Source organism: Megalobrama amblycephala, linkage group LG13 (genome assembly GCF_018812025.1).
Source record: "Megalobrama amblycephala isolate DHTTF-2021 linkage group LG13, ASM1881202v1, whole genome shotgun sequence".
In the NCBI taxonomy this organism is placed as follows: domain Eukaryota; kingdom Metazoa; phylum Chordata; class Actinopteri; order Cypriniformes; family Xenocyprididae; genus Megalobrama; species Megalobrama amblycephala.
The window spans coordinates 16,245,629-16,271,675 of NC_063056.1; the positions used below are offsets into that span (position 1 = coordinate 16,245,629).

General features: G+C 36.8%; 1 protein-coding gene and 1 pseudogene across 6 annotated transcripts; one reads left to right on the top strand and one right to left on the bottom strand.

Annotated features, from left to right (window-relative positions):
* The first annotated feature begins 46 nt into the window (after positions 1-46).
* LOC125243032 lies at positions 47-12,994 on the top strand. 6 transcript variants are annotated; one of them, XM_048152274.1, is made up of 11 exons: positions 47-265; positions 4,744-5,130; positions 5,232-5,609; positions 5,730-5,810; positions 5,994-6,098; positions 6,269-6,343; positions 6,523-6,612; positions 6,845-6,904; positions 7,113-7,217; positions 9,721-9,750; positions 11,336-11,534. In XM_048152274.1, the coding sequence occupies exons 1-10, from the start codon at positions 238-240 to the stop codon at positions 9,747-9,749; spliced, it is 1,338 nt and encodes a 445-aa protein (XP_048008231.1). In that variant the 5' UTR covers positions 47-237; the 3' UTR covers position 9,750; positions 11,336-11,534. The 6 variants fall into 6 exon arrangements, with proteins under 6 accessions (XP_048008231.1, XP_048008230.1, XP_048008232.1 ...); XM_048152273.1 differs by lacking the exon at positions 9,721-9,750 and adding an exon at positions 10,951-11,074; XM_048152275.1 differs by lacking the exon at positions 11,336-11,534 and adding an exon at positions 10,951-11,048.
* A 374-nt stretch (positions 12,995-13,368) lies between these two features.
* On the bottom strand, positions 13,369-15,727 carry LOC125243031 (annotated as a pseudogene).
* Between the last annotated feature and the right edge of the window lie 10,320 nt (positions 15,728-26,047).

Here is a 26,047-nt window from a genome sequence, read left to right on the forward strand (position 1 = left end):
TCATAGGAAGCAAGTATTCAAATGCTATTTATTATTTTGTATTATGAGGTAGTTTAAAAAAGAGGATCAAAGAACTCTTTTGTTTTGTGTTCCTTTTTGTGTTCAGTTAAAGGAACAGGTGTGTGGTTTTCATTTTCACTTATCTAGTGCTGCTAATTTAAAGGGAAAGAGTGTAATTAGAATTGTAATATGCTTTAACACACACTGGGGTGTCTTTTCCATGAACATTGCACCATCATGCTGTCCATTCTCCTCGCTGTCTTAGGTAAGCTTTTAATACCGACTTTTTTTCTTGACTTTTGAAACTGCTGATGTAATTTAGCATTTACTGCAATAATGAACAATGATATGCTTACTTTTCTTTTCAATGAACAAACAAAAAATGGCACACTGCCACCGCTGCTCTCAAAATTTATTAAAAAGACAACGTTTCGACCAAAGAGGTCTTCGTCAGGTCAGGCAAACAGTAAATAGTCAAAAAATGGCAATTTCTTATCATTTTCTCAACATGGTCAGTAACACCTGATACAATTCATTTCATCAACATGATCAGTCACACCTGATACAAGTCATCATACTCATACCCAATAATCCAAACAACACTGGTAATAAATGGAATCAAATATATACAAAAAACAAAAGCAAAAAACAAAAGTCAAATAAATTCACAAAAAAGGTTTCAAATCAAAATCCAAATTTAAACCTTTAGGAGAAAGAGTATTTAATGTGTAAATATAAAAAGCTTCCCTCTGTAATAGATTTTATTAATATCACCACCTCTTCTAGGTACTTGCATTTGTTCAAAGCCTAAATAACGAAGAGTCGATAAATTATGTTTGAACGCATCAAAATGCACAGCAATAGGATTTTTTTGGTCCGTCAATCGAATATTACTTCTGTGTTCGGCTCTACGCGTTTTTAAACAACGTTTTGTTTTACCTATATAGGCCAAACCACAGGGGCATTTGATCATATAAATTACATTTTTGGAATTACACAAAATGATTCCCTTAATCTTAAACTGTTTCCCTGAGTGCGGATCACTAAAAGTGTGACATTTTGTTGTGAAATTACATTGTGCACATTGTCCATATCTATAATTGCCATCAGGGATTGAAAAAGGGATTAGTGGATCGTTTCCGATCCTTGGTCAGCTCTCACCACCATTTGCCGTATATTGGGGGCTCGTTTATGGACAATTCGTGGGGGATCTTTATAACACAGACTCAGTGAAGGGTCAGAGCTTAATATGCCAGTGTTTACGTGCTATGTTTGCAAACTCATTACTTAGAGCGGAATATTGGATAATACAGGACAATCTATTGTTGGTCGATTTAGACACTGTTCGAACAAGGCACTCTTGCTGATCAGTATTTTCGAAACATGCCACAGCCTCTTTAATCCAAGTATTTTCATAACCTCTCTCGTAAAACCTCTGACATAGATCTTTACATTGTATCTCATACCTTTCATTATACATACAAATCCTACGAATCCTCTTAAACTGACTATTCGGAAGACTCTTCTTTAAATTGGTAGGATGAAAACTCTGACCATGTAGAATCGTATTTTTATCTGTAGGTTTTCTATACAAATCTGTCACCAATTTATCATCATCTTTTATTATAAGTAGATCAAGAAAGCTAACCTGAGAAGCATTATAATCAATGGTAAATTTAAGATGTTCACTACTGTGATTTAAAAATTGTAAAAAATCAAGTAATTCATTTTCCGAGCCACACCATATAAGAAAAATATCATCAATGTATTGACACCACAAAAAAATATTGGGTAAGAAAGAATTGACCATAGAATTAAATACACATTCATGTTCAAAATGACCAACATACAAATTAGCATAATTGGGAGCCATTGCAGTTCCCTTAATTTGTAAAGAAGTCATCTTTGTAGATAAAGTTTTTAGTCAACACCAATGTTGTCAGTGTCTTTAAACACTCAATGCTAGGCCTCTTGTTACTAAAACGATTACATAGAAAAAATGCTTATATGCCGCCATCATGTGGAATATTAGTATATAATGATTCCACATAATGTAACAAGTAATACTTTATTGTGAGGCAATGTAATGGACTGTAAATTTTAATCATATCCATAGAATCCTGTACAAAAGAAGGAAGACTTTGAACATAGGGTTTTAAAAAAGAATCAGTAAACACCGATATTTTTTCTGTTAATGAACCCATACCAGCAATAATAGGTCTCCCTGGTGGAATAACAAGATCTTTATGAATTTTCGGTAAAATGTAAATTACAGGTGTAATTGGGTATTCAACTTTTAGAAAATTAAATTCATTTTTCGTTATATCACCTCTTTTAAGAAAATCTTGTAACGTTTCATGTATTTCATCTTTAAAAACTGAAGTTGGATCACCTTTTAATTTTGTATAAAAGACGGATTTTCAAGTTGTCGATAAATTTCTTGATCACAATACTGAGCATCCATAATAACAACTGAACCTCCCTTGTCAGCTGGCTTAACAACTACAGATTTATCAATTTTTAACTCTTGTAGAGCATTCCTTTGGGCTTTAGGTAAATTATTAAAAGAAACATATTCCCGTTTTTTATTAAGAATTTTTCCTACATCTCTTTCATCCAATCGACAATATGTTTCCAATTAATGATTTAGATTTTTTTGGAGGAATAAATGTAGATTTTTCAATATTAATTGATAAGCTTTCACTATTATCGGGAGTTAAGTTTGTATTATGCTGCTCCTGACTCACAGACATAACCTCAGCATTACTAGAGAAGAATTCTTTAAGTCGTAACGTTCTGAAGAACTTTTGAAAATCAACGAAGACACCGAATTCATCACAGTATGTTGCAGGTACAAATGATAAACCTTTTTCAAGTGCTTGTATACAATCAGATGATAGAGACTTACTAGAAAGATTCACTTCATTTGGACAATTCAATGATGTAGAGACTTGTGATGAGTCCCATATTGATGGTCTCTTCTTACCCCGTCTGCAGACTTTCTTTTTCCTCGTGCTCTTAGATTTCGAACTGGAAGAGAGCTCCACCTTGTTGAACTGTCTTCCAAAAAAGACGATGAGTAAGAACCGAAGCTGCGATGTTCAGAGTCTATATCATTACCTGATGTCAAAAGTTCTGAGTCAGTCCTTTTAGACAAATTTTGCCAGCTGTGAGTATGTTTGCTTTGTCTCCAGGTGTAAATCCGCTGAAACGTTTTCTTCTTCACCGCTTTAATCTCCATCTCAAGTTGTTTTTGTTGTTGCTCACATTCCGCGATGGTCTCCTTCAATTTGTCCTTATCAACAATTGTCTTACCAAGACTCTCACGAGTACTATCGATTCACCACGGACAACAGTCAGCTGTTCCATGATTTCCTGGATAAGGAGTGCCACCAGATCAAATGAACATTTATTAATGATTTCACGCCATTTGTCACAAATCAGATTTGTATAGAAAACCTACAGATAAAAATACGATTCTACATGGTCAGAGTTTTCATCCTACTAATTTAAAGAAGAGTCTTCCGATTAGTCAGTTTAAGAGGATTCGTAGGATTTGTACATATAATGAAAGGTATGAGATACAATGTAAAGATCTATGTCAGAGGTTTTACGAGAGAGGTTATGAAAATTCTTGGATTAAAGAGGCTGTGGCACGTTTCGAAAATACTGATCAGCAAGAGTGCCTTAGATTGTCCTGTATTATCCAATATTCCGCTCTAAGTAATGAGTTTGCAAACATAGCACGTAAACACTGGCATATTCTAAGCTCTGACCCTTCACTGAGTCTGTGTTATAAAGATCCCCCACGAATTGTCCATAAACGAGCCCCCAATATACGGCAAATGGTGGTGAGAGCTGACCAAGGATCGGAACGATCCACTAATCCCTTTTAAGTCCCTGATGGCAATTGTAGATGTGGACAATGTGCACAATGTAATTTCACAACAAAATGTCACACATCTGCACTCAGGGAATCAGTTTAAGATTAAGGGAATAATTTTGTGTAATTCCAAAAATGTAATTTATATGATCAAATGCCCCTGTGGTTTGGCCTATATATGTAAAACAAAACGTTGTTTAAAAATGCGTATAGCCGAACACAGAAGTAATATTCGATTGACGGACCAAAAAAATCCCATTGCTGTGCATTTTGATGGGTTCAAACATAATTTATCGACTCTTCGTTATTTAGGCTTTGAACAAATACAAGTACCTAGAAGAGGTGGTGATATTAATAAAATCTATTACAGAGGAAGCTTTTTATATTTACACATTAAATACTCTTTCTCCTAAAGGTTTAAATTTGGATTTTGATTTGAAACCTTTTATGTGAATTTATTATTTTTTTTTTTTTTTTTTTGTGTATATATTTGATTCCATTTATTACCAGTGTTGTTTGGATTATTGGGTATGAGTATGATGACTTGTATCAGGTGTGACTGATCATGTTGATGAAATGAATTGTATCAGGTGTTACTGACCATGTTGAGAAAATGATAAGAAATTGCCATTTTTTGACTATTTACTGTTTGCCTGACCTGACGAAGACCTCTTTGGTCGAAACATTGTCTTTTTAATAAATTTTGAGAGCAGCAGTGGCAGTGTGCCGTTTTTTGTTTGTTTATCTAATAGTGACTCTGATGATCGAGCACGTGCTCTAAGTTGAGCTGGGATGTGCGCATATTACTTTTTTCTCTATTACTCTACTTTTCAAGGCATTAATTTATCCATGTTTATCAGTGTTCTCTACAGGGCTTTTGTCCTTCACTTCAAGCCAAATATCTCACCAGTATCACTTCATAAATATCAGAAAGAACTGGACTGAGGCTCAGAGATTCTGCCGTGAGAAGTACATTGACCTGGCGACTGTGAATAATGCAGACGAGATGAACAGCTTGTTCGGAGCCATAAGTGATGTTTCATATGATGTGTACATTGGACTTTATAGAAGTGAAGTGTTCAGATGGCACTGGACACTGCCAGATAGTTACAATATAAAGTCGTACCAAAACTGGAAAGATAAACAACCAGTTAAAAATAATAATGAGGGCTGTGCTGCAATGAACAAAAATGGGAAATGGTTTAATGATAGCTGTGACTCACAAAGGCCATTTGTATGCTTTAATGGTAAGATTTTATATTGCAAGTAGTAAGAGTCACATATTTTACACATTAGTTTTGTAATGTTTTGTGACCTTTATAAACTTTAGCTTGTTATTTGTCTGTAGCAAAAGGCAATCAAATCCCAGTTGAAAAGAAAACATGGAGGGAGGCCCAAGAATATTGCAGAAACAATAACCACACTGATCTAACCAATGTCAGAAACATCTCAGAAAATGATGATATCAAGAATGCTTTAAAAGCTATATGGAAGATATTATCTAAAAACACCACAAAAAGTGATAAAACCAAGAATGCTGTGAAAACTGTATGGATCGGACTATTTAAAGATGCCTGGTTGTGGTCGGATCAGAGCAACTCTTCATTCCGGAATTTCAGTCAGCCAGAAAGCATCAGCAGACACCAGAACTGTACTGCAGTGAATAAAACAGGGAGATGGAATTATGTCAAATGTAACATCACTCTGCCTTTTATCTGTCATGGTGGTGCGTTTCATCACTTTCTCCTCAGCAGCTTTTAAAACTGCACATTACACACTCAGAAATAAGACTAATTCGATTTGCTCCATCTTTTTATGTAATATCTCTAATCTGCCTCCTTTACAGATCTGAAACCTCAACCAACCACTAAACCAGGTCCATTGCCACCACCAACAGCCATACAGAATCCAAGTACATCTATCAAATGTACTTGGAAATCTAGAATGTGACATGAGAAGGAATAAGATTGAAATCATCTAATGAAATAACCGATACCCTTTTAGATTACAGAAAATTCTACATTTGAATATATTACATACAAATCCACAGTCTATTAAAGCAAAAGCATTAATCATACAGTTTATTAACCAAAAATGTTATCACTTACAGCTACCCCTGGAGTAAAAACAACAACAGAGCACATACCAGCCAAAATCACAACCAAGAGTGAAAATACAAGCAGTCAACCAACACAAATACTCACTACAGAGCAAGGTGAAGGATTTGCTCACTGATTTTTTATTCTTACTTTTTCTTAAATTAATTGTATGCAATAGTTCGCCTACGTTGTTTATAAGGCAATGCATTGTATAATAAGACTAGAAATGAGACTAATTCAATTTGCTGTAATGTAATGTCTATGTCTCTATCTGCTTCTTTTACAGATCTAAATACAACCATTAAACCGGGTCCAATGCCAACATCAGCAGCAAGACAGAATCCAAGTACATCTCGCAAATGTACATTCATCCACAGAAATCTAGAATGTGACATGAGATGGGATAAAAAAATTGCTAAATTAATAAAAAAATAACAGATAATACATTTTTACAGATTATTACTATAGTTATTATAGCAAAATCATTAATTATGCAATTTTATTAACCCAAAATGTTCTCACTTACTATTCCTGGACCAGCAACAGAAACACAGCACACACCAGCCAAAATCACAACCGAGGAGGAAAATACAAGCAGTCAACCAACACAAATACTCATTACAGAACAAGGTGAGAGATTTGTTCATTGTGATTTGTTATTCCTACTTTTTCTTAAATGAATTTATGCAATAGTTGGCCTACATTGTTTATAAGTACATTTTCACTGTCCCCACCACAAAATAATTGTGATTTTTTGTTTGTTTGTTTATTTCAGCAATGGATTGTAAAATAAGACTAGAAATAAGACTAATTCAGTTTACTGCATCTCTGTATGTAATGTCTCTATCTGCCTCCTTTATAGATCTAAAAACAACCACTAAACTGGGTCCATTGCCAACATCAGCAGCCAGACAGAATCCAAGTACATCTCGCAATTCATCCACAGAAATCTATAATGTGACATGAGGGGGATAAAAGAATTAAATCATCTTATGAAATAACAGAGACCCTTTCATATATTTTATATATTTTATAGTCTATATTTTAACATATTACATATAAATCCACAGTCTATTAAAGCAAAAACAGCAATTATACAGTTTATTAACCAAAAATGTTATCACTTACAGCTACTCCTGGAGCAAAAACGACAACAGAGCACATACCAGCCAAAATCACAACCAAGAGTGGAAATACAAGCAGTCAACCAACACAAATACTCACTACAGAGCAAGGTGAGGGATTTGCTCATTGTGATTTTTTATTCTTACTTTTTCTTAAATGAATTTATGCAATAATCGGCCTACATTGTTTATAATGCTCCAAGAGTAAGTATATTCACTGTCCCCGCCATTAAAGAATGTGTTTAAAACTAAATATAAATATTCATAACCAGATAGCAAGCAATCATTGAAACAATGTTGAGTCAATGTTGATGCGTCAACTCTAATTGCATTGAATCAACATTATAAGGTAATGTTGGTTCAATATCACTTCTGCACCTGCAATTAATGTCAAAGCAATGGAAAGATTTCAACAAAAATAGGCATAATCAATGGTAATGTCATTTAATCAGCATTAAACTACAATTGACAATCACCAATGTTGAATCAATATTGAAATTAACCAAAATAGTCAATGGTAATGTCACTGAATCAACTTGTTAATTCTACATAACTACTTGAAATTAGCAAAAAAAAAAAAAGGCACCTCACGAAACTGATTTCGAACAGACTTCTGAGGCAGCGTAACGGTTTAATGATCTCAGCAAAATAGCACAAGCTTTAGTGAGAACTAAGTGAATATTTCAGTACTACAACAGTAATGTCTCACTAGAAATGACATCAAAACTGCGTTGATGCCTTCCTACCTCTGAAGGCAGCATTTTTCAGTTTTCGGATGCACAAAGAGCTTAGAACCCAAGAGGCGACACTTTGATACTTTTTGGGTAACAGCCACTAGATGGCGCTCCAGTAGCGCGGCCGCCATTATGGGGTGAAAATACTAACTGGACCATAGAATCCTTCACATCTTTTTTTAAAATTAAGTCACCAGTAAATTGTATGGCTCCTACAGTAAATGTTGTATCGTCTTATACAGGTGCTGGTCATATAATTAGAATATCATCAAAAAGTTGATTTATTTCACTAATTCCATTCAAAAAGTAAAACTTGTATATTATATTCATCCATTACACACAGACTGATATATTTCAAACGTTTATTTCTTTTAATTTTGATGACTATAACTGACAACTAAGGAAAATCCCAAATTCAGTGTCTCAGAAAATTAGAATATTACTTAAGAACAATACAAAGAAAGGATTTTTAGAAATCTTGGCCAACTGAAAAGTATGAACATGAAAAGTATGAGCATGTTCAGCACTCAATACTTAGTTGGGGCTCCTTTTGCCTGAATTACTGCAGCAATGCAGCGTGGCATGGAGTCGATCAGTCTGTGGCACTGCTCAGGTGTTATGAGAGCCCAGGTTGCTCTGATAGTGGCCTTCAGCTCTTCTGCATTGTTGGGTCTGGCATATCGCATCTTCCTCTTCACAATACCCCATAGATTTTCTATGGGGTTAAGGTCAGGGGAGTTTGCTAGCCAATTAAGAACAGGGATACCATGGTCCTTAAACCAGGTAGTGGTAGCTTTGGCACTGTGTGCAGGTGCCAAGTCCTGTTGGAAAATGAAATCTGCATCTCCATAAAGTTGGTCAGCAGCAGGAAGCATGAAGTGCTCTAAAACTTCCTGGTATACGGCTGCGTTGACCTTGGACCTCAAAAAACACAGTGGACCAACACCAGCAGATGACATGGCACCCCAAACCATCACTGACTGTGGAAACTTTACACTGGACCTCAAGCAACGTGGATTGTGTGCCTCTCCTCTCTTCCTCCAGACTCTGGGACCCTGATTTCAAAAGGAAATGCAAAATTTACTTTCATCAGAGAACATAACTTTGGACCACTCAGCAGCAGTCCAGTCCTTTTTGTCTTTAGCCCAGGCGAGACGCTTCTGACGCCGTCTGTTGTTCAAGAGTGGCTTGACACAAGGAATGCGACAGCTGAAACCCATGTCTTGCATACGTCTGAGCGTAGTGGTTCTTGAAGCACTGACTCCAGCTGCAGTCCACTCTTTGTGAATCTCCCCCACATTTTTGAATGGGTTTTGTTTCACAATCCTGTCCAGGGTGTGGCTATCCCTATTGCTTGTACACTTTTTTCTACCACATCTTTTCCTTCCCTTCGCTTCTCTGTTAATGTGCTTGGACACAGAGCTCTGTGAACAGCCAGCCTCTTTTGCAATGACCTTTTGTGTCTTGCCCTCCTTGTGCAAGGTGTCAGTGGTCGTCTTTTGGACAACTGTCAAGTCAGCAGTCTTCCCCATGATTGTGTAGCCAACAGAACTAGACTGAGAGACCATTTGAAGGCCTTTGCAGGTGTTTTGAGTTAATTAGCTGATTAGAGTGTGGCACCAGGTGTCTTCAATATTGAACCTTTTCACAATATTCAAATTTTTTGAGATACTGAATTTGGGATTTTCCTTAGTTGTCAGTTATAATCATCAAAATTAAAAGAAATAAACATTTGAAATATATCAGTCTGTGTGTAATGAATGAATATAATATACAAGTTTCACTTTTTGAAAGGAATTAGTGAAATAAATCAACTTTTAATGATATTCTATATGACCAGCACCTGTCATATAGACATGTTTTTTTTTTTTTTTTACCAGTTGTGGAATCCAACCATTCATTCATCTGAGGTAACGTATTAGCCTATTTTATCGAGTATTTCCATTTTATGCTACTTTACACATTTATTAATAGTAAATTAATAATTAATAAAATTAAGATCATCATGTTTGCAGCGAACAATATATTTTAGACCTAGTGGAGTAATAGTAATAATGTCTGAATTGAAATATATATATTGTACGTTTTAATGGGTCACGCTACAAACATAATGATCTTATAATACATGATGCATTGCTGTGTCCGTTATCGCATAATCCCCACTTTTGGACACTTTTACTTTAACGGACATTAGACAACACTGCAAAATCAAGCTGTTATATTCATATATTTATTGTCCAACATTCAGAATTTTTATGATGCATGTCCTTAATTTAATTTCTTATTTTGGAAATAATTCAGTGTCTATAAGCCTTTTAAAGAATTTTAACCCAAACTGACTGGGTTTCTAGAGAGCAAAGGTTTTGTGAAAAAGTGGAAGACTTAAACACAGAGTCTGTAAAATAAACTGTTAAAAGGATTTGATGATCACTAGTGATAGTTTTTATTCTGTGTTGTCATCATTCAGGTTGGATTTAAGCTTTAAAGGGTTAGTTCACCCAAAAATGAAAATAATGTCATTTATTACTCACTCTCATGCCGTTCCACACCCATAAAACCTTCGTTAATCTTCGGAACACAAATTAAGATATTTTAGTTGAAATCCGATGGCTCCGTGAGGCCTCCACAGGGAGCAATGACACTTCCTCTCTCAAGATCCATAAAGGTACTAAAACATATGTAAATCGGTTCATGTGAGTACAGTGGTTCAATATTAATATTATAAAGCGATGAGAATATTTTTGAAGCGCCAAAAAATTTCAAAACACTGCTTCATGAAGCATCGGAGCACAAATGAATCAGTGTGTCGAATCATGATTCAGATCGTGTGTCAAACTGCCAACGGCTGAAATCACGTGACTTTGGCGCTCCGAACAGCAGATTCGATACACTGATTTACGTTTTTTTTAATAAAGCAGCTGATATTGCCATAGAAACTAGTAGTCTGCCGACTCACTTTCACCCCAAAATAGCGGAATCGCAGGGCCGCTGCTGGGCACCGGTGTTGCAATGGAACAATGGAAGTGTCGCTTCTTGTTAGTGTATATTCTTTGGGATGCAGCCCTAGATCATCTGTTCTTCTTCTTCTTCGATTTTTCCTGTTGTGACAGTTAGCAAACAGCGTTGCATTACCGCGCACACCCCCTTCTGGACTGGAGTGTGGATCGCCTGTGACTGTCTAACAGCATGAACCGAACCGTGATGTCTGTACCGTACAGTTCAGGATGAATACATGTACTGTTACACCCCTATTATCTTGTTGACAAATCAGCAAAATTTTAACCCTAACTGCATGAGTTTAGTTTTTTTATGTTCAGAAGGGTTGAATATGTGATAAATGAACAGTTTCTTCATTTTTTGAAGACAAAAACAAGAAAACAAATTATCTACATGAAAGCTACACAGACCGATATGTTATCAAAACTATTATTATTTGTTCCATATTATTTCCACATACATTTATATGATCCATATTTTTGTCAAACCATTCCAAAGATAACCTGATTCTGGTCCGTGAGAACCTGACATGGACTGAAGCTGTGAGTTACTGCAGAAAGCACCATGTGGACCTGGTCTCCATTCACAGTGAGGAGCTTCAGAAGAGGGCAGCAAGAAGAGCCAGCCAGGCCTCCACTTCTCATGTATGGCTGGGTCTCCGTTACACCTGCACATTCAACTTCTGGTTCTGGATAAAGAACAGAGAAACAGGCTGCTACCAGAACTGGGCGTCTGGCCATGGGCATGATTATAATGAGTGTGGGCTGTCAGGAGCTATGGAGTCCACTGGGGGTCACCGTTGGGTTGGGAGGCCAGAGAGCGAAAGGCTGAATTTCATCTGCCAGTTATGTGCTGATACACTATAGCCAGAAGCAAAAAAAGAGAAGAGACTGATCGACTAAAAGACTGATTTTTATTGTGTTGTACATACACATTGTATTGGTACTACATACACCAAACCTTCAAAGGGTGGCGAAGTAACAAAAGACACTTTCAGTAATAAAAATCTGACAAGAGTGACATAACTTATAGCCTATATTTTCTGATTAGTGAGTGGCAGTTCATCCAATAAGAGACCAACAAATATTTACTTAGTAATATAATTGACCCAATATAAACAAAATACAGGGAAAAAAAAAAAAAATACAGAACTAAGCTCCTCTCTTGAGGTTGAATCATCAGCACCAAGACTATTGGTAAGAGAAAAAAAAAATACTTTTATGGACCAATATGTATTTATATGGGTCCAAAATATTTATTTCTTTACTATTATTACTATTACTGTTTTGCATTATTAGTAATATCCGTACAATACTGTTATAGACAATAGATGATTACTCTTTCAGTTTTTTAAAAATGTCTTATTTTGTATTGTCATTTATGCATCTTTGAGTGTGCCTTAGACATACATAATTGCAAAAGAGCAGTTTTGTGAAGTTTAAAGACGAAGAGGAATTGATAATTGTATGTTAATTATTATGGCTATATGTTTATAACATCATGTCAAGTTATTCATTGATATTAATATATTCATCACTATATTGTTATTAGACATTATTAATATAATCAATTAAAATACATTTATTTTTACACAGATTAAGTAATAAAATTATAAAGTGATAAAATAAAAACTCATAAGTGGTTTGTTATAATAATCAACATTTAAAGTGGCTTTGATAATGTCTGCTAAAAGCCTTAAAATCTGACCAACAGGTTAACAGAACAGAGATAAGATTTCCTTGGTAACAATTTACAATAAGGTTCTGACGTTGGTTAATGCATTAACTAACATTGAGAAATACATTTGTTACGGTATGTATTAATCTTTGTTAATGCTAGTTTATAAAAATACAGCTGTTCATTTTTAGTTCATGTTGTAGCTCAGATCCATTAAATAATATTATCAGGTACATGTGGTAACGTTTGATTTGAATAATGTATAAATAAAAATTAATATGTAGAATGTACAAATTATAGTAAATTAAATTAACTACACTTATAAATATTTTTCATTGTTAGTTCATGTTAACTACTACTATATTTAACTAATGTTAACAACTGAAACCCATTGTAAAGTGTAATTAATTAAATAATAGTTAATAAGAAGAAGCACAAATTGGCAAGCATGAGTCCATTTATTAAAATCAAAGGCAGAAGACAATTTAAGAATTACACTTAAAGCGCTCTCCAGTAATATTTGCATACTTGTCTAAATAGACACACTATGGAAAATAAAAAAGAAGTACATCTAAAATCCAAACAGAACTCCAAAAGCAAACACTATAAGTAAAAGTCCACTCAAAAAAATGTTCTCCAATTTCCCACACTTAATCTGGAACAAAATTTCAGATATTGAGCGATGACATGACTGACAGGAAATGTTGTTACATTTGAAAAAAAAAAAAAAGCTTTTGTCTCATCTCATATTTTCTAAAAAGCAACAGAGATTTAAATCCAGAGATCCTAAACTATTTTAACAGACAAAGCTATTGAAAACAAATTAAGATTTTTTAATATTACACAATTTAATTTTCTGATGTTTCATCAGTGAAATGACTGAATTCATAATGATTTAAAAACACTCCGACAATCCCATCTGAAGAAATAATGTCAAATAATAAAAATGCTAAAATGTTTCTCAATAGGAATAAGAGCGTGATTGTCAAAAATGACCTATCATTGCAACATGTTAAAGAAAAACAAAGCTTAAATCTGAAATATATTATCATCTGGTGTTTACCAATGTAAAACTGGAAAATAAACAATTCTTTAGTACATTCTTTCAGTAGAATGATGCCTCCTCTTCATCACCAAATCCAGCTTGAACAGCCTCTTGAATACTCTTGATTTGCTCTGGAGGAGCAGCAGGCAGAATGGCAAGCAACTCTTGATCGATCCTTTCAAGTCTTGCAGTGCTCTTCCTGTCAAACTCCTCTTTATTCTTCAGGACAAGCCTTAAGATGCCTTTTTGTGCATCATCACAGGATGTTTGAAGCGCTAGTCGCTCCTGATTGAATTCTGGCTTACTCTTATCCATGACCATCAGTTTACCCAGTGAACTGACACGGTCCATCAGGTACTTGTTGGAAACTTCTGTGTATGTTCCAGAGATCATATGGACCAGACTAGCAATGTTCCAGGCTTGGAAGGCTTGAATGTACAGCAGATCTTTTGAGAAGAGCTTTGCATTGTAGCAGAGGTTTTGTGTTTTCTCGGATGTTGAGACAAAGTTTTTGAGAGTTTTGCTCAAACTGGTTTTTATAATGTTAGAAACCATCTGAAAGAAGTGAACCATCTTCTCCCACTGCTCCTTCACTCTCCCCATGGCATCCATTCCTTTGACCAGCATTTCTGTTGTGGTTTTGAAGTCGATCTCTTTCAGTTCACAGTTTCTCATAGTGACCAGGATGTCAGTTAGTTCCTTCTGGTTCTTCTCTAGGTTCGCCATACACTTCTCATAGGTCTCTCTTGTCTTGTTCATATGAGCTCGGGTCTGCTCTTGGAATATCGTGCATTATCTGTGGCACTCTGTGAATAATTTTTGTTCTCTGACCTTTTTTCTTCTTTTTGCATCATTGGTGGTTTTGGAGAAATGGCTGGAGAATTTGTGATGTCTTTGCTTTTGCTATCAAAAATATGAGCTGATTTGTTTAGATCCAAGACCTCCTGTATTATCTCAGTGCTTTTTTCTTTGTCACATTGGCCATCTGGTGCATATTTTGCCAGCTCGTTGCATATGCTCATGCCACTGGTGCATAAATTCTGAGCTTGTTCCTTTGCTGGGCAATCAGGGTTTTTCTGTAAATCTTTACTGATACTTTCTAACCTTTTTGCTATGAAATCTGTGTTTGTAGTTTTGCTCTTCTGATCATACAGTTTTTTCCAATTAATGTCATCATCCTCACTATACACATTCATTAGCTTCTGGATTTTCTGCACATAATTTAAAATTTCAGCAGACTTACTATATACGTTTATTTCAGCAATCACATCTCTATGACTTTCCTGATCTTTAATGTGGCTCACGATATTAGCCACAGTACTTGGAGAAGTTGGTAAATTTTGAAAACTTTGAAACATGTGCATTGGCTGAGTACCAGAAGTTGTCAGACCAATAACCAGATCTTTACAGCTCTCAGCTATTCCACCCACAAATTCCATGCTCATCATTTCCCATCCTTTAGGAAGAGAATCCAGAGCTTCGTTGAATCTCTTATTAGCCTCTTCCAGTTCCCTCTCTATGGCACTCACTGCATTCTGAGTCCTTTCCTTGGCATCTTGAGCTGACTCCTTCCTTAGTTTGCTCTCTTCTAGTTTCTTCTTGATTGCTGCCATCTCTTCCCCATAGAAGTGCTCTGCATTCACACATGCTTCTAGCAGCTCTTGGATGATATTGATGACATCAGTGAAACGCTTTTCAGTTGCAGTAGACAACTCAAGACATTCATCTGCAACGACTCTGATATTGTCCAGCTGATCAGGAAGATGTGCTTTGACAACTTCATCATCACCTTGGAACAGAATCTTCACAGCTGCCTTCATGTATTGTGGAACTTGGGAAGTATGGAGGCGAATTTGATCCATGCTCGTATGGGCCTCATTAAATGCCCACCAACCAGAGTTACACACTTGCATGAGGCAAGCACGAAAGGAATCAGGGTATTTGATGAATTTATAGCCTTCTTTAGGGGGATTTTTATTGATAGAGAAATCTGTTGAGGACGAGATGAAAACCAGCTCTCCTAGGATGGCTATGGACAGTGGCGCTGGAGTCAGATACTCTTCCCAGTTGGCATAGGGCTGCATTATAAGTTTGGTTTGGTTCCTCATGTCCTCAGCACTGCTAAGACTTTGAGTGGATTTTGAGATTGCAGAATCCATGACTCTCCTGTTCCTGTTTAAAAAAAGAAAAAGAAAAAAAAAAGATGAAATTTGAAAATAAATGTCCTGAGGGAATCTTACTTTGTAGTTAATATTTTACAAATGGCAGCATTCATCACAACTTTTATTATAACAATATTTAATAAAAAATTAAGACACAAGAAAAATGACAGTTGTATGTTTGCACCAGCCCTGCAATTCAGCACTCCAGGCAGGTCCTGTCACATTTATATATCACTTTATTAAAGGGTTAGTTCACCCAAAAATAAAAATAATGTCATTTATTACTCACCCTCATGTCGTTCTACACCCGTAAGACCTTTGTTCATCTTCGGAACACAAATTAAGATATTTTGATGAAATCTGATGGCTCAGTGAGGCCTGCATTCACAGCAATGGTACTTAATGTGAGTTCGGTGGTTCTACCTTAATATTATAAAGTGACGAGAATACTTTTTGTGCGCCAGAAAAACAAACTTTTTGGCACACAAAAAGTATTCTCGTCACTTTATAATATTAAGGTAGAACCACGGAACACACATGAACTGTTTTAAATATGTTTTTAGTACCTTTATGGACCTTGAACACAGGCCTCACTGAGCCATCGGATTTAATCAGAAATATCTTAATTTGTGTTCCGAAGATGAATGAAGGTCTTACGGGTGTAGAGCAACATGAGGGTGAGTAATAAATTACATTATTTTCATTTTTGGGTGAACTAACCCTTTAAATCAACCCCTTTAAAGCAGAAGGGGGCAAACTATGGCCCGCGGGCCGTATACGGCATTGAACACTTTCATCCAGCCCACGAGGGAGTTTTTAAAAATATTAGGCTTATATTTAACGTTTTTGGTTCAGAGTAACGGTTTTGGTTCAGATTTACTAATTTGATGCAATACAAGCGAATGCCAATAGATGGCATTATAGAGCGCTGTACAGTTAGGGCCTACAGTAGAATTGACCATATACACGGTTACTTCCTGTTTTTCATTAAGCCAGCTTGGGCATTTCCGGTAAACTGTTAAGTTAGGAACACACCATCGGTGTGTTCCAAATGGGATATATCACCCTCTGAAGGGCAATTCGGAGTGAAAACAATCCTGGCCGCCATATTGAAGGATCGTTCCAAACCAGAGTGCTCAAAACTGGCCACTTCAAAGGGCCCTTCGGAATGAAGGATTTGAAAGGGTACAACTGATGGACACTTCGGGCCCCCATGATTCTTTGCACAGGGAAGTTGTTTGACGTCACACAATGAGTAGGGTAGACCAGGTACAGTTGGTTATAGGGTACAGTTGAAACACCTTAAATAACTTGCGTTTGCAACAAGTCTGATCTGTGAAATTTTCTTAGCACATGCATATTAGCGCCCTCTTCAATCGTGTGAAATTTGAAGTACATGTGCTTCTCCAGTCCGAAGATATCGGCGAAAGTTTTTTTCAAAGGTAATTTTTTCACTTCACCACGTCGCTTCCACATTGAATAGCTTCTCATCCTTACATGACTGTTAAAGTTAACTTACATTTTCGTAAACCTTATTTTGTGCTCTAAACACTGACATATTGCATGACTTTGTGTCATACAAGGTCATCGTAAAATCTAGAGAAATGTTCGAGGTGGTACAGTTGAGACACATACCCACACCATAGAATCCTATTGCGGCCCATGCAGTTTAGATGCACAATATAAGTGTAACGATTCGGGACTCATGGTAAGATCCAAATGCAGCATTTTATTAAAGTAAGCGTGGTCGTACAGGCAGGGTCAATCAGGAGCAAACAGGTACAGCAGAGGGTTAGGCAGAATCGTAGTCAGGGCACAGGCAGTAGATCGAGGCAGGCGGATATCATTCACAGAACAGTATAACAAGCAAGGGTCAGGACAGGCAGCAACGGGTCAATACACAGGAACAGGCAAGATCAAACACAGGCAGACAGGATACAAGGTACGCTCAGAATTGTCACTAGGAATCAAGACTTCGCGGTGAGGTGGTGTGTGTGTGAGTCCTTTATAGTCCTGGTAATGAGTATCAGCTAAGTGTGGTGATTAGTGTGGAGTGTGCATGGCTGTATGTGGCAACAGGTGATTGGTGGAGTGAGTGCATGTGACTGACAGGGAGGATATGGGAAATGGAGTCCGGAGTGAACAGGAACAGACTGTGATCGTGACAATAAGTTCTATTAATATCTATTAATCTATTAAAATTAATAGATTTTATCTGTTTTATTATTGCTGTTTGCAATTGTTCAATGTTTTTTACTGTTACTCAACTTTTCAACTGTTAATATTAAAATTATGACCTAAAATTAAATATTGTATCGCTGTTTGCCATTACTGCACAATGTTTTACAGATGGACTACTTTTAAATAAACAAAATAATAAAATAAAATACTAAATGGAAATAAAAACTGTTAAATTCTCATTTTTAAAGGTATTTTACATTTGTAGTGAATTGGTTAGGCAGCTTTACAGCATTCTGGATGGGTGTCTCAACTGTACTAGGGTACTGTTTCAACTGTACCTGACTGTTTTTGACATGGGTACAGTTGGAACAAAAACGCTTCTTGTGTTTATGAGCTAATTGTGAAAAATATGACCTACTTATGGATGTTAATTATTAATAATATTTTATTCACCCAATCAGAGGCTTGGCCCACCCTGGCCCCACACCAGCCCCACACCACATAACAGCCAATCACAAAATTAGTGTGATATTCAATTCAGCTCCAGACCAAGCGGCAACCTCCCCCTTAGTAGTGCTGCTAAAATATATATTTTTTCTAAACATGTCTCTAAAATATGTTAAACCGTCCAATACCGCTTCTCTACAGTATCCATATGACAGCGAGTTCACGCACATTGCAGCCTCCTGTCACTCACTCAGCGCAGCAGCAGGCCTCGAGACTCTCGTTCGGTCCGGTTGAAGCGTTTTTGTTATGATAACAACTGATACGACAACTTTAGCATTCATTCATTCAGTGTTTCCCATTAATGACCATGTGCGCCGCCACCGTTTCATAATGAACCGAAAATTTAAAACATAAATGGTCTCTACATTGTATTTTGCCAATGAACTAAAATCGAAACCGTAATGGCTTTGTGCCTTAATAAAGCACCAAAATATATACAGTGATTAAGTATATACTATTTAGTCTGTTTGTGCTGCGTGTTTTAAAGAGAAGTGCGCACTTTGCTCACACGATCAGCTGGCGATTTGGTGATCAAAATTAAAGCTCAAGGATTAGAAATTGGCTACAAACTAGTATTTTAATTTTCCTATACGTTGTGTAAAGTAGCCTAACCATATATATATATATATATATATATATATATATATATATATGTATGTCACAGACACGTCAGGTTCCACCTCACTCCCTTACAATAGCCTATATGGATATTACTGTCATGTATGTATTATTATTTTATTGTTATAATTGTTTGGCATCCTAAAACACCTAAAACGATGTAGACTTTATATCACAACTAAAAATATGTTTGAACTCTCTTTAATGTCCAGGTACAAGTCAATGTTGTTTCTTTGGTCAATTTGCACACTGTACATGAGTTGAAGCTCTTAATTTTGAGCTTCCAAAGTGCACCAGATTGATGCATTTAACCTTAAAATGTACAAAATTTTCTTATGGGGGTGCATGCCCCCGGACCCCCCTAGAGGAGGTATTGGACAAAAGTTCTAATTTCGTACAGTATAAACAGCTCGTGCAAAAAAATGTAAATAATAAATGTTGCAAATATTATTTGTGTTATCTCACATTATATTTTGTAATGTGATTTTTCAAAATAGTATAATAGTTTATAACAATAACAATAACAAACAACCCTAACAATTGCCTTATCTATATCAATAGACATGTGAGATTAAAGCATTAAAGCCCCCCACCAATCCGACCGGCCCACCTGGAATATCATTTGGCCCACCTTTCATCTCATATCTGGAGCCGGGCCTGCACAAAACTATAGTGAACCGAACATGTCCCCTCCCGGTCACCGTATTTCAAAGTGGTTGTTAAAGGGATAGTTCACCCAGAAATGAAAATTTGATGTTTATCTGCTTACCCCCAGCACATCCAAGATGTAGGTAACTTTGTTTCTTCAGTAGAACACAAATGATGATTTTTAACTCTAACCGTTGCCGTCTGTCAGCTGTATAATGCGTGTCAATGGTAACTCTATCAATAAAAGTCAAATAAACACGCACAGACATATCCAAATTAAACCCTGCGGCTCGTGACAATACATTGATGTCCCAAGACACAAAACGATCTGTTTGTGCGAGAAACCAAACAGTATTTATATCATTTTTACTTCTAAAACACCACTATGTCCAACTGCGTTCAACATTCGGTTAGTGAGGTCTGATTGCGCTCTGACAACGGCAGTGATGTCTCGCGCAGAGTCGCGCTTATACTTCAACGAGTCACTGTCAGAGCGCGATCAGACATCAGACCTCACAAAGTAAATGCTGAACGCAGTTGGACATAGTGGTGTTTTAGAGGTAAAAAATGATATAAATACTGTTCGGTTTCTCGCACAAACCGATTGTTTCGTGCCTTAGGACATCAATGTGTAGTCACAAGCCACAGGGTTTAATTTGGATATGGCTGTGCGTGTTTATTTGACTTTTATTGATAGAGTTGCATTGACACGCATTACTTGACTGACGGATGGCAACGGTTGGAGTTTAAAATCATCATGTGTGTTCTACTGAAGAAACAAAGTCACCTACATCTTGGATGCGCTGGGGGTAAGCAGATAAACATCAAATTTTCATTTTTGGGTGAACTATCCCTTTAAGCTTGTCATTTATATGGAAAAGAGCGCTTGACAAGACACTAATAACACAGTCTTGCATTGAGAGTTCCATTTCTTAAATACACTTCCAAATTCAAAATAGGCCTACTACTTATTGATACTTATTGATGATGCACGTACAGGCAAACAGAAGAATCGACAATATAAACGCAGCAAGCAGTTTCTCATTAAGCAGTTTTTTGTTGTCGTTGTTTTTATATTGAAAACATTATAAAGAAAATGCTTAACCATTTGACACATTGTACTCATTCTGGGCTCATCTGCATGTTTAAAGGCAGTTGATTTAAAATGGTGATTAAACTGACAGGAACTACCTTGTGCATTACACTGTTTGAAGGCACACCTTCCAGCCAGTCAGAATCAAGTATACATTCTGCACAACTATAATTATTCTAAATAAATAAATAAATATTGATCTAATGGGATGAAGACATGAATTCATTAAATGAGTACCCAAGTCATAAATTAAATTGTTGTATTTTAAAGCCATCAGTGTAGGCCTATTTAATTGATTTATGATCCTACTTTATATTGACTGTTTTTATCTACTATGTATTAACATTTAAATTAATAATTTGATACAATGCACTTATTACCTAACCCAGCCTTAAACCTAACATATAACAAAAACTGCCCCTGGCCTTAAAACCTCAGCTCCACCTCAATAGCAGCTTATCTTTTTTTGCAATACAACATAATACAATAAATAACAATTATATGGAAGTAAATTAATGCCTAATGTTTTTGAAATAAAAAGCTTGTTGAATTGCACTAATTGAAAAAAAATATGCATTACATTAGTGTGCTTGAATTTTGATGCATTGTATTTTTAAGGTTTGCATTTTTATGGGCTGAAATTCGACATGGTTGTATATTTAAGCTGTGAATATTTCAATTAAAAATATTTCACACACATTTTCATTATTAAAAATTCAATAATTTATTTTCACCTTTCAGATTTCACTTCCAAAATATAACCATATAACCTATAAAATTCGACTAGCAATTTTCAGTCCAATTTATTTCGCTTTACAAATTCGCTTCCACAAATTCAGTGGTTCAAATTCGCAGAAAATTAAACATTTAACATCCGGGAACTGCAGGAAAAACAGTAGAGTGCCGATGCACGATCTCTATCTGCTGTTAGTCTCCTTCACCAGCAGGTGCCGCTAGCGGCTGCTTAAGACCAGAGCAACGGCTAGTAAGTCATCATTCATTCACAAAAACGGATTTACAGAAATGGAGCAAGCGGTAAGTGAATGTGTGATGATTATCAGGGCCAGTATAAATGCAGAAAAGCTGATAAAGACACAAAAGCTGCATTTATGTTTAATTCAGTGTCTTTATGGTTAACGTTACCTGTGTAGTCTACATGTAAGCAGCTTTCTCTCCCTTGAACGAGATTATAACGTTATTCCCGAAGATGGTGTACAGATCAAATGTTAAATCTGAGGTAGACATATATTTCTCTCTTAGTTTCCTTAACTTTATATCGCGGCACTGTGTTGTAATACTAGGGTTTCCCTCATCCGTCACAGGATTCCCCTGCCATCAGGACATATAAAACGCTTATCTTAATGGACTCGTACAGTGAAGACCAAACTCGCACCTCATTTGTGATGTAGGTTATACTATATAGGCTCCAGTGGCGATTTCTTTAAAGGTGCCCTTGAGTGATTTGAAAAAACATTTTAAATTGTTCCCTGATATCTACATAGAGGGTATGTGGCTTTTTTATGGCCGAAAATTGTCCAGATATGGTTTTACAGCTCCATTTATAACCCCACAAATAGCCCCTAGAATGAAAAGGTCTGTTTTTGCCTTATTTGGAAGGCTCATGAATAGTAATATGGTGCTCCGCTCTGATTGGCTGTTTCACTGTTCGGCTCCTTCCAGTAGCTCACACTGATAGCGAACAAATCTGTACTGTACGGCGTGAACGATGGAGAGTTTTGGTATTCAACCTTATATGTTTGAGCCTGTTTCTGACGAAGATGCAGATGTAGAGGAACAACCAATTTTGTTGCGATTGGCCATAGACGTTTCTGAGTGGTAAGTTAGTCTTTATTTTCAGTATGCACCTGCAAAACGTAACTGTTACGTCAATGGAACTAGCATATAGCGTTAACTTTACACTATAACTCATAACGTCAGTATTTGCAACTTTGTTTTTAGCATTGTAAAAAAAAATAATTGTAATAATGTGTCGCTGTATGGTTTTACAATGATAGCTTCTTCACTTTGCAATAACAACTCTAAACAACGAACGAAAATTTGTTTCTAATATATTGACATTACCGATATGATTTTAAATTTGATTTATTTAGCCAACCAAAGTAAAGCATAGAAGACATTCCAAAAAAGCAGTGTCATGTTTACTACTCAGCTGCCGTAGTGTGATTACGATTTAGCTATTAGTAACAAAAACTTACATCGTCTATAAATATCTTTTTCCACAGGTGTACGCATACAAGTCATACAAGTTCTCAAAAATAAAAATATTTGAAAAAAAGTGACTAAATGTCTTGTCAAATGACTATCGTTTCAGTTTGAACGGTGTAGAAAGTTAGCTAGAAGGATCGAGTATCTGTAGCTATCTGTAAGCAAATAAACTAACATAGTTAGCTTCGGTGTAATGTGTTGTTGGTTAAATATAGGTCAAATTATAATTATATCCGACAAAAGAGAATTGGCATATGTATCTACGGTTATGTTATAGATTTATATAACAAAGACAGTAATAAATTTTAACCTCACCGTTAATAGTAGTTACGTAAACTTTGCTATTTGTTACTGTACTAGCATCTTGCATTAGATCTAGACAACACTGGGTACATGGTCGTTAATGTTGTTAGCTCACTAAGAAACTTTACATTTAATCAGAAATAGTTTCTACAGCCAAGATGTGGATAAAAGCACTACTTACTGCTTGCGGGAATATAGTTGGAATTACCCCTTTCTTCAGTGTCAAACGCTGAGCGAAGCCTGCTTGATATTGTCCCAGGTTAGAAAAGCTGTCCGTGGTGAAATGGGCAGAGCAAACTAACAACTTTGAGTTAAATTGTTCCGGTATCCGGTTATAGATAAACATCAGCCATGCCTTTTGACAGTTTTTTTCTGGAGGAAGACTATGAAAAGTTTTCACATCCCCTTCACAGCCTGGAACATAACATTTATTTCCATGATCTGCCATTTTCGCTGTTATCCTCGCTTGGCTTGTTTCTTCACTCTGCTTGCAGAACTTCCGATGATTCCGCTGGGCGGTTCCGCCTGGCCTGGATCATGAGCATATGCAAATATTGGGGGCGGAGTCCCCGACTGTTACGTAACAGTCGGTGTTATGTTGAGATTCGCCTGTTCTCCGGATGTATTTTAAACAAATGAGGTTTATATAAGAAGGAGGAAACAATGGGGTTTGAAACTCAGTGCATGTCTTTTCCATGTACTGAACTCTTGTTATTCAACTATGCTAAGGAAAATTCAATTTTTGATTCGAGGGCACCTTTAAGACTGCAAGGGAAGCTCGGCTTCCCTTATAATGTCACAAAATTAATGGTCAAATATGTACTATTGTATTAACATTTTATTGACTAAAAATGCGTTAGAAAACGTTCATCTCAAAGACGAGTTCGTTCAGAATCAGTTACATATAGCAGGTCGGCTGACTCGATTTCCTTCTCATACATTCCCGCAGCGTCACAGTGCATTTCCCTATTGAAGCCCAGCGTCCATTGACTTTAATGGGGCTGCTTTGAACGGTTTTTTTCAGCGCTTCGAAACTAGACGGTCATTGGATAAACGCTGCGATTATGTCCCGCCCACGGACGCTCAGCGTCTCTGGGGGTGAATGGGGAGTGGGCTGGCCCGGACTCCGAGCTTCTGCGTGATGATTGGAGGGTCTGTCGAAAGACTGCATCTCCTTTTGACTGACAGCGATTCTGTACTATAAGGAATCACTGAAGCTATTCGCGCTCAGTCCCATCGCGGATTTCTCAAGTTCAGTCGAAATAAAAACTGCTGCAACCTATTTCTTTGATATTTGCTTGGTGAAATTGCTTGATTTTCATCATACATTTCACACAATTATACACCACATTCCTTGTTTCAGTTTTACAGAGTTTAATATTTTTTTTTAGATCGTTCATTCATTCATTCCTTCCTTCCTTCATTCATTCATTCATTCATTCATATAACATTAGTAGGCTAGGCTAGCGTCGTGGGTGAAACTGCGCACGATGGCAGACGGTGCTAATATTGTCGACCTGATTTTGGCGAAGCCATTTGAAAGTGTTCCTTACGAGGAAAAAATTAGAATTAAACAGCAGGGCAGATCAACACCTAAGATTGATTTAGTGCAAAAGATAGGGAAAAATAACAGGTCTTTTCAGCTCTCCTGGTATGACAAAGTTAGCTGGCTGACTGGAAGTGCTGTGATAAATAAAATGTACTGCTGGCCATGCCTCTTGATGAAACCATCTCACGGATGTGTTGTTTGGTCAAAGGTGGGGTTTGGAGATCTGTCTAACTTTGACAGGGCATATAAAAGACATGAAAAGAGCAATGAACGTGAGTGCATGTGCAAGATTAAGTTGCATGGGCAGGATCAGGGTTGAGCATGCAATAAATGAAGGTGCTCGCATTCAAGTGGCTAAACATAATGAAATAGCATTTGTCAAAGAGAAGAGGTCAGAGGGGGCTTTCCAAGCCATTTATGCCAAAACAGCAGATCTCACATCAGACCCACGAAATGAGCCCATGAGAAAGCGCCGTCTGACCCAATTGCAGGATCCCCAAGTGCGATACAGAAATCTGTACATGGCCATCCTTGATAACATCTTGGAGCAGATTCCTCAACATTTTTCAAATTTGGAAAGCAGGCTCTTCTTAGAATTAGTCAATCCAGGGAAATTTGATGACATGAGACAGGTATTTCCAGAGGAGGCCTTCCAAAGTGTCCTGAAAAGTTATGGCCATCACTTTGATTCAGGAAGACTGAGGTCAGAACTTCAAGTCCTGTATTCAGATCAGGACTTGCAGGGTAACAGGGGAAAGCTGTGTGATTACTTGGTGTTCCTTAAAGACATGGAGTTGGACAGTGCAATGCCTCAGCTTTACAAACTGTTCTCATTAGTGGCAACAATTGGAGCTACATCTGCAGGTGTAGAAAGGAGCTTCTCCTGTTTAAAGCGATTCAAGTCCTACACCCGAAACACAATGGGCCAAGGCCGTTTAAGCAGCCTAGCTCTGCTGGCCATTGAGAGGACACTGGTCAAGTCACTTGAAAAGACTCCTAGTTGGTACGACAGGGTCACAGACCATTTTCTTGAAAAGGAACGTAGGGCAGAATTTACTTTTAAATAAATAGACAATTTTATGATGTAGGCCGAAAATGAGCCTTCCCCTCTCTGACAGACCAGTAGCCGCCACTGATAGGCTCCAAGAAAGCAGATACTAGCATAAAGTTGTTTTGATGCTGAACGTTTGATATTCGCAAA

Bases quoted from the DNA above. Each gene is read 5' to 3' on its own strand.
- LOC125243032 (XM_048152270.1), top strand. From the start codon at position 238: ATGCTGTCCATTCTCCTCGCTGTCTTAG. The intron at 266-4,743 runs GTAAGCTTTTAA...CATGTTTATCAG, and splicing joins CATTCTCCTCGCTGTCTTAG to TGTTCTCTACAGGGCTTTTG. The intron at 6,344-6,522 runs GTACATTCATCC...TTCCTGGACCAG, and splicing joins TCCAAGTACATCTCGCAAAT to CAACAGAAACACAGCACACA.